The sequence below is a fragment of the Thermobia domestica genome, chromosome 12 (assembly GCF_964235325.1).
Source record: "Thermobia domestica chromosome 12, izTheDome1.hap1.1, whole genome shotgun sequence".
Lineage (NCBI taxonomy): Eukaryota > Metazoa > Arthropoda > Insecta > Zygentoma > Lepismatidae > Thermobia > Thermobia domestica.
The window spans coordinates 89,300,958-89,317,162 of record NC_137465.1 but is presented as its reverse complement, the minus strand read 5'-3'; the positions used below and the strand labels follow the sequence as shown (position 1 = coordinate 89,317,162).

General features: G+C 36.1%; 1 protein-coding gene across 1 annotated transcript in view; it reads right to left on the bottom strand.

The window, feature by feature from the left end:
• LOC145666539 (phenoloxidase 1-like) overlaps window positions 1-15,392 on the bottom strand; it is an 817,003-nt gene extending 801,611 nt beyond the window's left edge. Inside the window, exons 1-2 of the mRNA XM_081733851.1 lie at window positions 15,348-15,392; window positions 13,366-13,486 (exon numbers count right to left, since the gene is read on the bottom strand). Coding sequence (XP_081589977.1) covers window positions 13,366-13,476 — 111 coding nt within the window. The 5' untranslated portion in view covers window positions 13,477-13,486; window positions 15,348-15,392. The remainder of the gene's footprint in view (window positions 1-13,365; window positions 13,487-15,347) is intronic.
• Window positions 15,393-16,205: the final 813 nt, after the last annotated feature.

Sequence of the window (16,205 nt, the reverse complement as noted above, 5' to 3'; positions counted from 1 at the left end):
AATGAAGAAAGTTGTAGGAAATGGGCGAGCCCCGAGGAAACCCATGCACACGGTGTTCGTCCACCATAAAAGGTGCACTTGGCGGGAGCAGAGATGGAACCCGGGACCCGATGCAACAGAAGTGAACGCTCTACCAATGAGCCACGGCGCTCTTTTAATAATAATAATAATAATAATAATAATAATAATAATAATAATAATAATAATAATAATAATAATAATAATAATAATAATAATTAGTAGTAGTAGTAGTAGTAGTAGTAGTAGTGTCATTGATAATAATTGTATTGTGTATGTATGATACTTGAAGAGAGTACTTGAACTACACAAACGATTCGGCTCGATTTGGCTCGTTTTGGCTCGACTCGACTCGAAACTCGAACCAAATTCGAGTCGAGTTTGGAGTCGAGTTGGAGGAAATTTTTCGAGCCGAGTTCTCGAGTCGATTTCAAAGATGTCTGTTTCGAGTCGAGTTCAAAGATGTCTGTTTCGAGTCGAGTCGAGTTTCAAAGAAAACTCGCTCGAACTCGATAGTGCCCATCCCTACAATGAATGTATACAGCTTTCGGATGTTGAGTCGAAGTTATCTTCTGCACACCATTCACTCGTCCTGACATGATAGCAGCACCATCATGACACTGTCCGCGTATATTTTCTGCATTCAGATTAGGTTTCGTTAGAATATCTTTGATCGTGAATTCTTTTTCCGGTTTTGTGCCATGTGGGGTGATCATTTCAATAAATATTTTGTGGGTTTCATGAATCAGAGTCAATACAGCGCACACAGAGTCAACTGTTCTTTCTTTGAAATATCAGTCGTGGAGTCGGCTATGATTGCATAAAATGGAGGCTCTTTAACTTCCACTACTAAGTCTCTCTATATTGCATGTCCCATAATCTTTAAAATTTCATTCTTTCAATCAGCACTAAGCCAGTTATCCTGTCAATTAATCCATTTTCTGAGAACAGGCACATCCATTTTTCTTTCATCCAGGAGTGACATCAAATTATCCGTACTATGCAAATGTCCACTGATTGCTTGACCACTGCGAGTGGGGATGGGCACGAGCGAGTTCGAGCGAGTTTTCTTTGAAACTTGACTCGACTCGAAACAGACATCTTTGAACTCGACTCAAGAACTCGGCTCGAAAAATTTCCTCCAACTCGAATCGAAACTCGACTCGAATTTGGTTCGAGTTTCGAGTCGAGTCAAGCCAAATCAAGCCGAATCGTGTGTGTAGTTCAAGTACTCTCTTCAAGTATCATACATACACAATACAATCACTATCAATGACACTACTACTACAACTTATTATTATTATTATTATTATTATTATTATTATTATTATTATTATTATTATTATTATTATTATTATTATTATTATTATTATTATTATTATTATTATTGTAAGGGCCGCCGTGGCTCATTGGTAGAGCGTTCACCTCTGGTGCATGGGTTCCCGGGTTCCATCTCTGCTCCCGCCAAGTGAACCTTGTGGTGGACGAACACAGTGTGCATGGGTTTCCTCGGGGCTCGCCTATTTCCTACAACTTTCTTCACTCCACCATTTCATTCATCTCATCATCCCCATCTCTTTTAGCCTAGCCGACATAAGAGTGGGTCGTAAAACTCAAAGATTTATTATTATTACAGCGTTTTTGCTTGCCAATCGGAAGGTCCTATGCTCGAATCCAGAGTTCAGTATCCTGACTGAGGTTTTCCAGGTTTTCCTCAGTTACACCAGATCAATGTTCAGATGGTACCTTAAAATAGAGACCCTGGCCGCCATCCTTCCACGTCCTTTCCCAATGTTGTTATTATTGTTGATTTGTTGAGTGCTCCAGTGTAAAGTGGCCTCTGAGATTGTATCTGTAGCTTAGTAATATATAAATAAATATATCTCTCGTTCACTTAATTCTGCAAAAGATGGGTGATGGTAGGCATGAAGTCATACGTTTCCAGGTACATATACACTTCCTAAGAATCCACCATTTTTACGATACTTTTTCGATACGAGACAGACACAAACTTTGTCTCCTAGACTATTTTTATCCCTTAACGAGTTTTCGTTACCATTTGGCTACACATTATTTTGATCTTGCCTACTGAAATTGAAGAATATTGTTTTCCAATATTGTTCGTTGCCGTTATTTGTGTACATACTTTCCGCGATGCTAGAAAAGCTATTGCCTCCTGGTGACAACTCTAGTGAATTTTACACTGGAAGTAGTCTGTGGATATGTCGTTTTGCAAGCAGTGCCGGAAGCAGACAGAAGAAACAGTGAACCGTTAAGGGTTATGTTCTGTATATGAGTTACTTTAAGACACAATCTATGCTATATTCGCGAAGTGTCCTCTCGGGATTCGTGTAAAATTGATTCAAATGCAAAGTTCCCCGCGGCCCAATGCATATTGCACTAATTTTAACGGCATATTTATGGTCCTCCATATATCCGGAATTCAATCATATACTACTATAACGCTCGGGAACAAAATTGTTTTTACACTAGTTTCTTTAGATGGAACTGGACATGAATGTGGATATATACAAAACAAATTGGATCAAGTATTGGATCAAAGAATTGTTGTGAATGAATATTAGTCTAGTAGTACTTTACTGAGTAAATAGGTAGAACTGTATGGAGGAGAGATTTGAATCGGATAAGCACAACAGTGGCTTGTGATTGAAGAAGACAAAATTATGTATGTAATACTGCTGTCAGAAATAAGATAAAGTATGAATAATGATAATAGATTGTAGATATTTACTATTTATTATTATTATTATTATTATTATTATTATTATTATTATTATTATTATTATTATTATTATTATTATTATTATTATTATTATTATTATTAATTTCAGCATGCGAAGAGTCACACATGCAAATATTTCGTGAAAGCAGAGAAATGAACTTGTTTTTCGGATTGCCTCTGTAAATAGCTGTGGGATTCTTCCTGTTATTTGAGGAGTGTCTGCAAATTTTGGCTACTATAGCTTTGTTCAAATAAATGACACACTGCCACAGAAAAGTAGTATTGTTCCTCTCCTATTTTTGTTGCCTACTATAAAAAAAGGATAGAGCTTAAAACTATTCCGTAAAAAAAAAAAAAAGGCTGAACCTCTCTAGGGACCTCTGATTAGAGATTCCGTTTGGCGGTAACTTGTTTACTTGCAGAGTTGCAGTGCTGCTGAAGAATAAACCACACGTGATCAGTTGCAGTCCAGTACACCCTCCAATGAATGAGATAAAAGAGAATTTCCGCCCATACAAAATATGAAGAAGCGAATGCAGCACTTTATTTACCATGATATGTGGGGGGCGCGGTAGCACAGTGGTAGAGCGTTCACATCAATTGCTTGGGGTCCCTGGTAGTATCCCATCTCGCGCCGTGTGCACTTTGTGGTGGACAAACACCGTGCTTGTGGGTTTTCTCGGGGTTACCCGTTTCCTCCCACTTTCTTCATTCCACCATTTCACTCATCATCATCGTCTCATTTAGCCTAACCGGCATAACCGTGGGATATAAAACTTAAGATTTCATTTCACTTTTACCATGATATGAGAGGTTTTTGTAACTCCTGGTAAAATTAAGTCATTACGTGGACTGGATTTTCATTAAACCACAGGGGAAACTTTTTGATATGTGTCATTGTATCGAATTGCATAGGAATGAACTTTCTTTCCATACTTACTCAAAAGTCAGAAAATGTGACATACATGTTTCCACGAGCTGCCCATATTATACAAATAACAACATTGTTATCCGGAATAGGCTTTTTGCAAATATTGGTAATAATAATAATAATAATAATAATAATAATAATAATAATGATAATAATAATAATAATAATAATAATATGTAGAAACTAGATTACGATTATTCTTCTCGCAAGAAATTCTAAATATTTGGAATATAAAAATACCATAGGAAAATTACACAGCTAAAGACAATATAGAAATATTACGAAAGAGTATTATGAAGATAATTTAAAGATAAGTACGATTTCTTTTGTCACTAGAATTCTTTATAATGATTGACAGAAAAACAGACAAATAAAGCAATATGTTAATACTGAAAAATTAGTAATTTCTCCATGTAGCCTATGATAAGATATTCAGAGAAGTGATCAATTTTGAATTATCCCTTTTATTAATCATTCATAACGGGAGCCATTTCAACACAGCTATACACAGTCACAGGGGCGGATCCAGGACGGACTTCTGAGGGGGTGGTGGGTTGTAATACTGGTACTTAGAGCTACTTTTAAGAGCGTCGAACTCGGGGATGGGTTTTATTTATATATAAAATAAAATAGTTTCCCCTGGATCCGTCCCTGCACAGTCACATGTATAAAGACAAGGTGATTTAATGTTGATAATTATGGTTGCAGGGTGTAATTCGAGATATATATATATATATGATAAAATATTTGAAAATACGGAAAATTTTACATTTTAATTAATTAATTACGAGTATTCATAACGTGAGAGCTGCTTCAACACTGCTATAGCATAAAGGTGTATACCAGGAGATAAATTGATACCCACATCAATTTGATTAAAGAGGGTTTAATTGAGACACATCATGTATAGTCCTATATCCATCTTAGAATACCCAGGAAACCCTGTTATTTTTCTGTTCTGGAGTTAGCAGTTATCTGAATCACCGCGGTGCTCGGCCCGGGTTTAGGGTTGTCAACGAATCGAGTGGCTCGGCTCACAGCTCATCTACTATCGATCCCAACCGAGAAGTGAGCCGAGTCAACACCTCACCTAACCGAGACGGCAAAAACCGATGGCTCACCTGAGGCGAACCGAACCGATTCGGTGGCTCATCCCGAACGAGCCGGCTCAGATCATCGGCTCAATTGAGCCGAGCCGATGGCTCATCCCAACCGAGCCGGCTCGAGCTGTTCGCTCAGTTGTACCTAGCCGAGCCCGTTGACATCACTACCCGGGTTGGGCTTCTTCTTAGGTTCAGAAACACGACCGTGCAGGTCTCAGCCTTAATGGTAAAAACTACAGTATATACATATATTGGTTTTCACGACATTTGAGGCTGTCCTTTTATTTTTTTAAAAAAAAATCTATTGTGGTCTCGTTATCGAGACGAGATGAGATGCAAGCAGTGTCCCTTCTTGTGAGCAATACTAAAAGTATTCCACATTACGGCTTACATTTCTCATGGCTTTCGCTTTCCAGTTTAATCAGGCCATGATTTCAAAACGAGCTAAAATAAGCTAAACGAGCGAGCCATGTATCAAACTCGACTCGACTCGAAACTCGATTTCAAAAACATTAACTCAGCTCGGAACTCGATTCGAGAAAACTACCTTTGACTCGGGTCAAAACTCGACTCGAATTCGAGTCGAGTTTCGAGTCGAGTCGAGTCGAGTTTCTGCTCGACCCGTGCCCATTCCTAACTGCGAGCTAAATATCTAACACTACTAGTTATTATAAGCAGTGACTGTCTTCTTTATTCTTGTTCACAAACTTGGTCTGAAAGGAGAGCTGAAACAGCTGTTCTGTTTTTGCACTCGTATCTTAACCCTTCCACTACCACTGGGACATATGTGTTCCACGATACATTCTCAGAGGACCCCTGGTAATTTACCACATTTTATTGCTATGAATGGTTGTCCACTGGTAAAGAGAAGCCTGCTAATGGTTCACAGAATTCTTATTAACATTATCAAATAGACAGTAGTGGAAGTGAACGTGAACAATGGAAGTGATAATGGAACAGATGAAAGTGAGAAACAATGTGCTAGTAATAAAGCAGTGGTTGCATGTACTGTAATTTGGAAAAGGATGACGAAATATAAAATATTTGTTATCATAAATACGACCCAATTGTTTTTCTGACAATATACGTTTCATAATTGAAAATACAAGGTGATCATTCATGTCAATACCACTGGGACATATAGATCGCACGTAAAAATATCAGTGGGATACATAATGTCCCACCCTTCCCACGTCGAAAAACGAAACGGTGAAAATAAAATAGCCATATATTAATGTTTCTCACTCCGAAAAAAAATGGTAGTGAAAGGATTAAACGAACGGAACGACAATCGAGTTCGCATTTCTTATATGCTCTGAATTATTAATCTTACCTTATACATTTTTCCTCCTCACTATAAAACTTACTGCACTTTGCATATTGTTTGTAAGAACATTAATTTAACTTTATGGAAAATGTATTTAGGCCCTAAATCTCCTGTTACTCATTTAAACTATTACATTTTTCAAACTTTAAAATCTCGCTCTACGACTCGTTTCATATTGCAGACTTACGATTACTTAAACAACAATTTTAAAAGAATTTACAGTGTTTTGAGAATGTACACCAATGGAAATAAAGAGAATTTTCAATTCTTTTTCTAACTCTTTCTGTCTAACATGAGGGTAGAAAAAGCGCCCGGTCCCTTGTTTCAAAGAGAAAGATGAATCTGGAATAGAGATTTTTTCTTCACATTACTATAAAAAGCAAAATTTAGTTCATATAATCAGTGTTGTGTGATGTTTTTACAGTCTGAAAGTGAGGGGGCAAAACGAGTATCTTGCCCCCTTTGAAAATTTCAGGAGGGTCAATTGCCCCCTTGCCCCCGGTTCCGGCGCCCCTGTCTCAAACCCATTTTCCCAGCTTTAGTTTTATTTTTTGTACTTCTCAGTTCTTTGTATATGAATTGCTGCAGCATACAGAAGGGTTCGGCAAGATCTTTTTTCTCTCTAAGGCCACATTGCAACGTTAAATGAATCTTGTAGTGCTTGTCATAAAAAAAAAAAAAACTTTCAACTCGATCTTTCTATTTACTGTGTACATATTACAACTTCTTGAAAGCATGGAAGGTATTTCCACCTATGCAGCACTGCACTCTAGTGGACAAACAGTGAACCTCCTCATTAAAAATGTGTATTTTGGGGCACTCCCCCTTCCTGTCCAAAAGAATCCGTTGTTTCGGAAGCAGTGAAACTGGTTTTTCCTTTATGTCAGCGGGAGGGCGCTAGTAGGTAGCAAGCAAGACGTCTCAGAAAGTTGCACACTGTTCGACTCTTTGCAAGATGGAAAAAATGTTTTATGACCCTTTCAAGACTATGTGTACATGGTGAAATATGATAGGCTTTCAAGATTTTTTTTTTTTAATGACAGATACAAGTTCTTCTAACGTGCCAACCCCGTTTAAGGAAAATACAACACTATCACTAAAGACGGGATCTCGTAGGCCAAGGCTATGACGGTGCAGCTTCCATGGCTGGCAAAGTGAACGGAGTACAGTCAAATGTAAGAGAAATGTATCCCAAAGCTATTTTTATGCGTTCTGCAAATCACTGATTAAATTTAGCACTTTCCTCTGCCATGAGTGTCTCCTATATTAGAAACTGATTAGGTTCCATGAAAAACATCTCTGATTTGTTCCGAAATAATAATTTTTCTGTGAATACGCTTAAACATTACATACAAGAATTAATACAAGAAAGCAAGACACGAGATATGTTGAGCGCCATGATGCCGTCATAGTTTGTGTTGAACTATTTGAGCCAAGTGTTGCTAGTTTACAATCTATTGCTGCAAGTGAGAAAACAATATCCCACATCGCGCAGCAATTATTGTCAACTATGGAGAAAAGTTCCTTTTTGATCTCCCTTCTAAGGGACGTGGCCAGGATTTCGTGAAGCGGGGGGGAGTCTGTGACATGAAATACTGTGGTCATCACACCAGGGGCTAGATCATTCTAAACTATTTTACTGTAACATATATTGGTTCGTTTTGCCAGGATTTCGTAACGGGAAGGGGGGGGACGAGACATGAAATTCTGAAGGCCCAAAAACTCGATCAATCTAAATTACTTTATTATTAACAAATATTGGTTACTTAGGACAATAAAATGAGGATATGTTGTTAGGTATTTTAATAACAAACTATGAAGACATCTCGAGTAAAATAATAATAATAATAAAAACGTGTTGAAAAAGATTTTACAATATTTACGTCCTTCCTCTCTTTATTCAAATATAACCGTTTTTCTTTCATTATGACAACTATTATAAAAAATACATACTTAATAATATTTTACAATATCTGCGTTCCTTTCTCTGTTGAATCAACTGTTAACAACTTTTCTCCATATAAATTTTTGTTTTTATTATTCCGTCAACTACTGTCTGTTCCAAATGACAGGTTAAAGGAGCAGTAGAAAATTGTTTTGAAATAACATGTTTGATACTGCAAGGATGCGATGACGAAAAATTATGATAAAAAATGTCCACGCTTTTACACAACGACACTATGCTTTCGGAAGCTTGAAATTTCCCTGACTAGTAACAGAAATTCTGAGAATTTCGCAACTTTTCTAGAAATTTCAGATTCCCTGACTCTTCCAGGTTATCTCGCTCAAATCTTTTCAAAAGAACGAGTAACCGAAAGGTTGCTGTAATTTTCTATTCTTAACGCTTTCTATTATTTTTCTCATTTCGTTTTATTTCATCCTTCCTTAATTTTTTTCATTTCTAGTTTCGAAGGGAGGATCCGGACCCCCGGACCCCCCTTGGCTACGTGCCTGTGTTAACATGCGAAAAATTACTTACTTTAACAGTTCGTCTTTCAAGTTATCTCCAGAGTCCCAAACATGATTTAAGTTCAGCAATGGAATATACCCAAGACATCTTAAAACAACTACAAAATTTAAGAACCGATAATTTGGAAGCGGCATTCAACGATATCTTTCAACTAGCATCCCGCATCATGATAAATCTTTTCGACAGTGAAATAAAAATTCCACGTTTAGCAAGTAAGCAAACCAAGCGAGAGAATTATCTGTTAGAAACACCGAAGCAATACTTCAAAAGAGCTGTTTTCATACCTTGTATTGATGACTTAATTTCCAATCTTACATCACGTTTTGAGCAGAATAAGGACACGTTGACTGCTTTCCAGGTTTTACTGCCCAAAAACTTAATATCAACTGCAGGCGATATACATAGTAAAAAAATTAAGCGTATACGTACGGGAAAATATAAGTGAAACGCAAATAATGGTAGACTACATATTGTGATGTCAAAAGTGGAAGTGTGTTGAAAAGGACGTCATTTCCCAGGATGTTGTTTCAGCTTTAGCTTCCTGTCCTGTTGATTTGTATCCAGCAATCTACCAACTTTTGAAAGTTTTGGCCACCCTACCTCTTTCTACAGCCAGTGCGGAGAGATCGTTTTCTACCCTGAAACGCCTTAGAACTTTTTTGAGAAACCGGACTGGGAACGAGCGATTAACCAATCTTGCAGTGTTACCGGTTCATTGCGACCAGGATATTGATCCGGAAGTTATAAATATAATGGCCAAACGTAGCAGACGATTAAATTTAATACTCTAGTGTCAGTGTGTCGATAATTGTAAATAGTGTACATAAACTTAATTGCTAAGTGGAAAAAGGAAGTAACAGTATTTAATTTGTATCAAAAAAATTGAAGGTCTGCATAGCAGAAATTATGGAAGATTACATGGTAAGTTAAATACGTTTCAGATTTTTTTTAAAAATTGTTATTTTGGATATTTATTTATGATTTTCTATAAACTTCTAAAAAACACTTCGTTCTTGAAACTACATGCTCTGCTGAGGGCTGTCGGGCACCATGAATTATATTGTGTATCTGTGTGTATGTGTGTGTATGTGTGTGTGTGTACTGTGTGGACCCTCCAAAAAATCCTGCCTGACCATGGTGTTTATTATTATTTTATTATTATTATTATTATTATTATTATTATTATTATTATTATTATTATTATTATTATTATTATTATTATTATTATTATTATTATTATTATCTGTGATTGCAAAACATGGATTTAGAAGTAAATGCAGAGAAAACTAAATACATGGAAGTTCGTCAAGATCGTAATACGGGAAATTATGGATGCGTTAAAATATCAAACAATACTTTTGTTAAAGTGGATACTTTCAAATATCTAGGATCAATATTAACAGACGAAAACCATATTCAGGAAGAAATTAAATGTCGACTAAAAGCAGGGAATTCGTGTTATTCAGTTCAAAATTTGTTGTCGTCTCAAATTCTGTCAAGAAATTTGAACCTTATAATTTATAAAACGATAATCATGCCTGTTGTTCTGTATAGTTACAAAACATGGTCGCATACTCTGAGGGAAGAACATAGACTGAAAGTATTTGAGAACAAGATCCTGGGACGAATATTAGGACCCAAGAGGAACGGGAATGGGGAATGGCGGAAATTTGATAACGATGAAATACATAACTTATTCGGTTTACCACATATTGTTAGAGTCATCAAGTCAAGGAGGCTCAGGTGGGCAGGTCATGTAGCCAGGATTGAAGAAAGTAGGAATGCTTTCAAAGTCTTAACTGGAAGTCCAATCGGAAAATTACCATTAGGAAGACCTAAGCGCAGCTGGGAAGACAATAATAGGATAGATCTCGCAGAAATAGAAATACAAGATAGAAACTGGATGTAGTTGGCTAAGGATAGAAGTTAATGGAGAGCTTTTGTGAACGCGGCATTGAACCTCCGGGTTCCGTAGGCCTGCATTCTCATTTGAATCAGAATTATTCTACTTTATATCTAAATCTTTCTTACTCCTACAAACACTGATACTTTTAGTATTACAAATGAAACATTACGAAATAATTAATTAATAGAGAAAAGGCAATATTGAAAATGGAAATCGACAGGATTATAATAAAATATTATTACAACGATGAAAGCAAAGGTAGGTCAATGGACTTCTAAAAAGGAATAAAATTGAAAATTCTTATTAAATGTGAGAGAAATTTTATATTTTTAATTTTCCATTTACAAGTTTTAAATCTGACAGCATTTATGTCACTATGCCATTATTTTTTAGGAAATGTTAATATCCTGCTTAAAAGAGCTACGCTAAGTTATATGATCACCCGTGCTTTCTGTCTAAGTTAATTTATTTCGATTATGAGTTAAAATAATTGAATCTAACGTCGAGTTCAGTGATTCTTGCTTCCCAAAGGTTTCGTTCAAGTAATCTTCAAGTAGTCACTGTTTGATTGCAAATTGGGCAGTTTCATCATAGTTGACAAACATTATCTACTTGTCAATCAAAATAATCGTTGAATGGACGAAAACTGACTCGATTGCACTTCTTTAGTTATTTTAAACGAAAATCCTAAGTACCAAAGATCACGTTTGTAAACTTATGGAATTCCGTGGTATGGCATATCTCATATTTCTGACCTTAAGAGATTACGAGTTATGGGCATCTTATAACAATTACAACTCCCCCTTTACGTCGAATTATCAAGAGTTCTTCCTTAGTGGTACCTTACGTCACACATCCTACTATATATTGTTCAAATTACAAGGTTTTAGCTTACGTAATTTGCTCTCGTCGTTGAGAGTAAGTCAATCAGGATTTGTTCCTTTATACTGAAAGATTATTTCTTTATTTCGTTATTAACTTATACAGGGTGTCCAACATACAATGCAACCCGGAGTTTGGGGGATGGGATTTAGATTTCTGGGCTTTCGGCATCTAAGACCATTTAGCCCTTCACGTTTTGAGCGAGCACACAATCCGGGGTAAGGGAAGGAAGAAAGGATTGGGGAAGGAAGGAAGCGGCCTGGGACCTATAAGTTAGGTACCACCCCGGCATTTGCCTGGTGTGAATGAGGAAAACCCAGGAAAACCTCATTCAGGGTGGCTGGCCTGAAAAAGCGTTTTACACTTTTTCGACCGAGTGCCCCCACCGGGAATCGAACCCGGGACCGCTCGCACCGGAGGCAAGAGCGTTAGCGACTACGCTACCCGGAGTTTGGGATAGTAGAACTTGAACCTGAAGTGATATACGAATAGTGGTTATACCAAAATGAAGCCTTGCTCACGCATATTTTTTTAAACTAGGAAGCAAAGATTAAAGTACACTAGGAACCACACAGTGTTGCCAGATGTAACCGAAGGTGTAAATCTTTTTTTTTTTTTTTTTTTTTTTTTTTTTTTGCAAAACACGTAAATTGACTCTTAACTCATACGTATGGATGTTCTGTCGTTAATTTTCAGTTTGTTTAGTTGGAGTACTTTGGAAACTATGGAGCAGTAAAAAGAATTTTTCATTTCCACCGACAACTAATCGGATGAGGCCTCTGTAAGGGAGAACTAGAGAAATCGTAGGCTTCATAAATTAACACTCTGAATTTTCAACTTTGTTGATGTTTCAGTGCATCAAAAGGAGTGTTAAGGATCTGTCTACATTATGTAATTCCTAAAAATAATGAAAAGCAAAGTTTGAAATTATCATGATAAAACATTTAGTTACATGCCCCCGGCAACACTGCTACTATCAGAAATGAGTTACCAGCTCCACAGCGGATGCTGGGAGTGTCCCCTGTTTTGATTCAAACACTGGTTCACACGTTTCTTCAAGTTGGTAGCAACTTTACGAAAATTAGAAGTGTTAATGTTCTCAATGGTACTGCGAATGTTCGTTTCGAGGTCTTGAATAGTACGAGAATTGTTCTTGTATACCTCTTGCTTTAAATAGCCCTATAGAAATGAATAGCAATGTTGCCGGGTGCATGTAAGTAAAAATTTTATCATGATAATTTCAAAGTTTGTTTTTTTATTGTTTCCAGGAATTGAATAATGTTGACAGATCCTTAACACACCTTTTGATGCACTGAAACATCAGCAGGGTTGCCAATTCAGTGTGTTAATTTATGAGAACTACGATTTCGCTAGTTCCCCTTTACAGAAGCCTCATCCGATTAGCTATCGGTGGAAATGAAAAATTATTTTTTCTGCTCCATAGTTTTCAAGCTACTCCAACTAAACAAACTGAAAATTAACGACAGAACATCCATACGTATGAGTTATGAGTCAATTTGCATGTTTTGCAAAAAAAAAAAAAAAAAAAAAAAAAAAAATGATTTACACTTTCGGTTACATCTGGCAATACTGTGTCGTTCCTAGTGTACTTCAATCGTTGCTTACTAGTTTAAAAATATATGCATGAACAAGGAAGGCTTCATTTTGGTATAACCATTATTCGTGTATCACTTCAGGTTCAAAAGTTCTACTATCCCAAACTCCGGGTTGCATTGTCTATTGGACACCCTGTAGAAGATAGGTGTATTTATTTGTTAACTGTGAGTGATACAAAAAAGCTTGAACAACTGTCTGGAATTGTAAAAAACAAACAAAAAGAAAACTTCACAATGTTTATATACTTCATGATATATTACGATACTATGTATGAAACAGTAGAGAAGACTATAACATTTATTTTTTTTGAACAAAATTCATTCTAGAACATATCTTACTAAGTTGACTGTTATTTCTTTGGTACTTACCCTCAAGCTTGGTGGAACATCATAGATAACGGTTCCATCTGCTTTTGGAAGAAACACGGGTTCTCCTGGTCTCTCGAAGAGATAAAGCATGCGTTCTTGAAGCGTTGCCATTTTGAATTCTCTGTAATGGATATCACAAGAACAAGTTAATTTTAGGCAAGAAATACAGTATTTTAAAATATCGCATTTTTCTTCTGTTGAGATTGAGAATCGTTTTGGTTTTCTTCTGCCCGAGTATTAATACCTATTTTATTTATTATTAGCGAGATTTACACAAATAAGTCTTTACTGTAGTATGACTTTCAATCTGGAATCTTAAAGAGTAAATAAATGACAGCTGAGACAGAACAACAAAAGATCAATCGAATTTAAAAAGACCAATGTGGCAATGAATGTTAAGGGAATAGCTGTCAGAATCTCCTCAAGAAAGAGTGCAGTACAACTGAATATTTCAACCTGTAAGCTTTGATTAAGATCTAGTGAAATTAACAGGCAAAGTAATGTTTAATTTGTAGAATATTTGGTCAGATTAGGATTTAACTTTTGCTTATGAGATGGGGAAAGATAAAGTAAACCTGACGATCAGATACGTAGACAGGAATTGATTTCGGTCCAGAATCAAAGCTTTGGGGGAGGAGGAGAGACGAAATTGAACATGAAGATAAATTATATTATAATTTGTAAAATCAACACCAAAATTAGACTAAGTTTACAGAAAAGCCATGATTTGACAACGCTGACGCCACCCTGATCAGCATTGAGGTACCTGCCTTCTATATACGTCCCTGCTAGTGAATATATTTAATTTTATATAATAGATAATTTTAATATTAAAAGGCAAAGGGCACGATCGCAATGTTGGTCTTTACATTCTACGCTATCACATTGATTTCTAATAGTCATAATTGACATTTAGATCACAGTTACTTTAGTAGTATTATAGATTGACTTTACGAAAATAAAAATGGATCTAGTACTTTCGTTTTTCGATGTGCTTTTATGATTTATGTTGGTGGCTTCCTAGAAGTCCAGTCAAATTAGACATCAACCTAAACATTTCAAATAACAAAACGAAACCTACTGGAATGTGTAGCACTACTTATGTTATTTTTTCTCACTAAAAATCCCTAAGAATCCCCATTTCGGTTTTCGAGCTTATGATCTCATCAAGATGGCCAAAATCCATAATGAAATCCTTAATTTCACTTAACTTTTCACATTCTGAAGCCAGAAAGTTCATTTTGTGACAAATTGATTGGAAATTTTGTGGAATAAACTAAAATTCAATTGGACGTTTTCTTTGACATATTTTCACATAAATTAAAAAAGAACTTATGAGTACATGTTAAAGTTAAAGCGTAAATACCTTTCTAACTACAGACGACTAGTAGGTGTTTGTGCATTAATATCATAAGCCATTCAAGTTACTTGAAAAAATATGTATTTATTTCTCTAGTACAAAAAATAAGAGAGATTTATGATTTTATGTTGTGGAGAATGCGCCCGTAATGTGTGCTTGATGAGGAAATATATTAATAATTTCGAATTGGCCATCACTGATTTACATGATCAAGTATTTAAACACAAGACTTGGTATAATATACTGAAAGAAGTAAGTTGATGTTTGCAAAAACCTAACTATCTGAAACACTATTGTATATAATATTGCAGCTTGTAAGTTTCCAATGTACGAAGTTCTGGGTTCTAATTCAGTAGCCGCTCACCCTGATTACTTTCTTTCCCATTGTTATTACCATTCTTATCGATTGTTTGTAAATTAGTATAAATTGACTAATTCCTATCTAAGGCCGCATATAGTATATCGTAGTTTATAATCAAATTGAAATAAAAATTGAGAAAACTAATAATTAAGAAACATAAGTTGAAATTTGAATTAAATTTGACAATTTTCAGATTTTTCTGTATATTTAATTTCAATTACTGATGTTACAGAAGTGAAAGAGTACATGAAGAATACATACCTCTGACCTGGAAAATGACTATAGCGAATGTGAGTCTTGTCTGAAGCTTCTGTGCAAGTTAGCAAAATAATATTAATAATATAAATAGAAAGGAAATTATTTTATCATTTAAGTTTCTAAGTAAGAAGGAACACGTGCCTTACTTAACCGCACACCGGACGAAGACAACCAACTACTTTAATTTAAGCGGATGCTGAAAAACCATAGGAGGAAATATGCTTCCTGCAACTATTGTTTTTTCTCTTAAGTTTTAAAAATCCTTCTATTAACATTTAAAAACATATTTCAATATTTCCACCAAAAATAAATCAGTTAGATAATCCTTAATTCTTTTTTAAAGGGGAAAACAGAGCAGAAACATCTTATGGAATACGCTAAAACTATTAACTATCGTAAGTTTTTAAATTTACATGCAACAATAGACATGAACAAAGGTGCCCACTTTTGACTAACCTCACTTAGGGGTTAAAGTGGATCTGGGAAAGTAGGGGGACGCATGCTGTCAAGCCGTCCCCTGTGCCTATCATTGTCCATTGTAAATTTTTAGAAAGCAGCGGGAAACGCTACAGATATTTTCTGGAAGTGGGGGACGACGTCCCCCATATTTCCCCTCATTTTCACCCCTGACCTCACTCAAACGCACGCTCACAACATCATTTCGACCTCACGCTCACTCGACCTCATACACACACATATCCTTAACCCGACATCATGCTCACTCGACCTCACACTCACAATAACATCGCGACCTCACGCCCACTCAACGTCAATATCAATCCGACATCACGCTCATTCCACCTCATGTTCACATCGTTCATTCGACATCACACTCACTCGATCTCATGCTCACAGCATCAT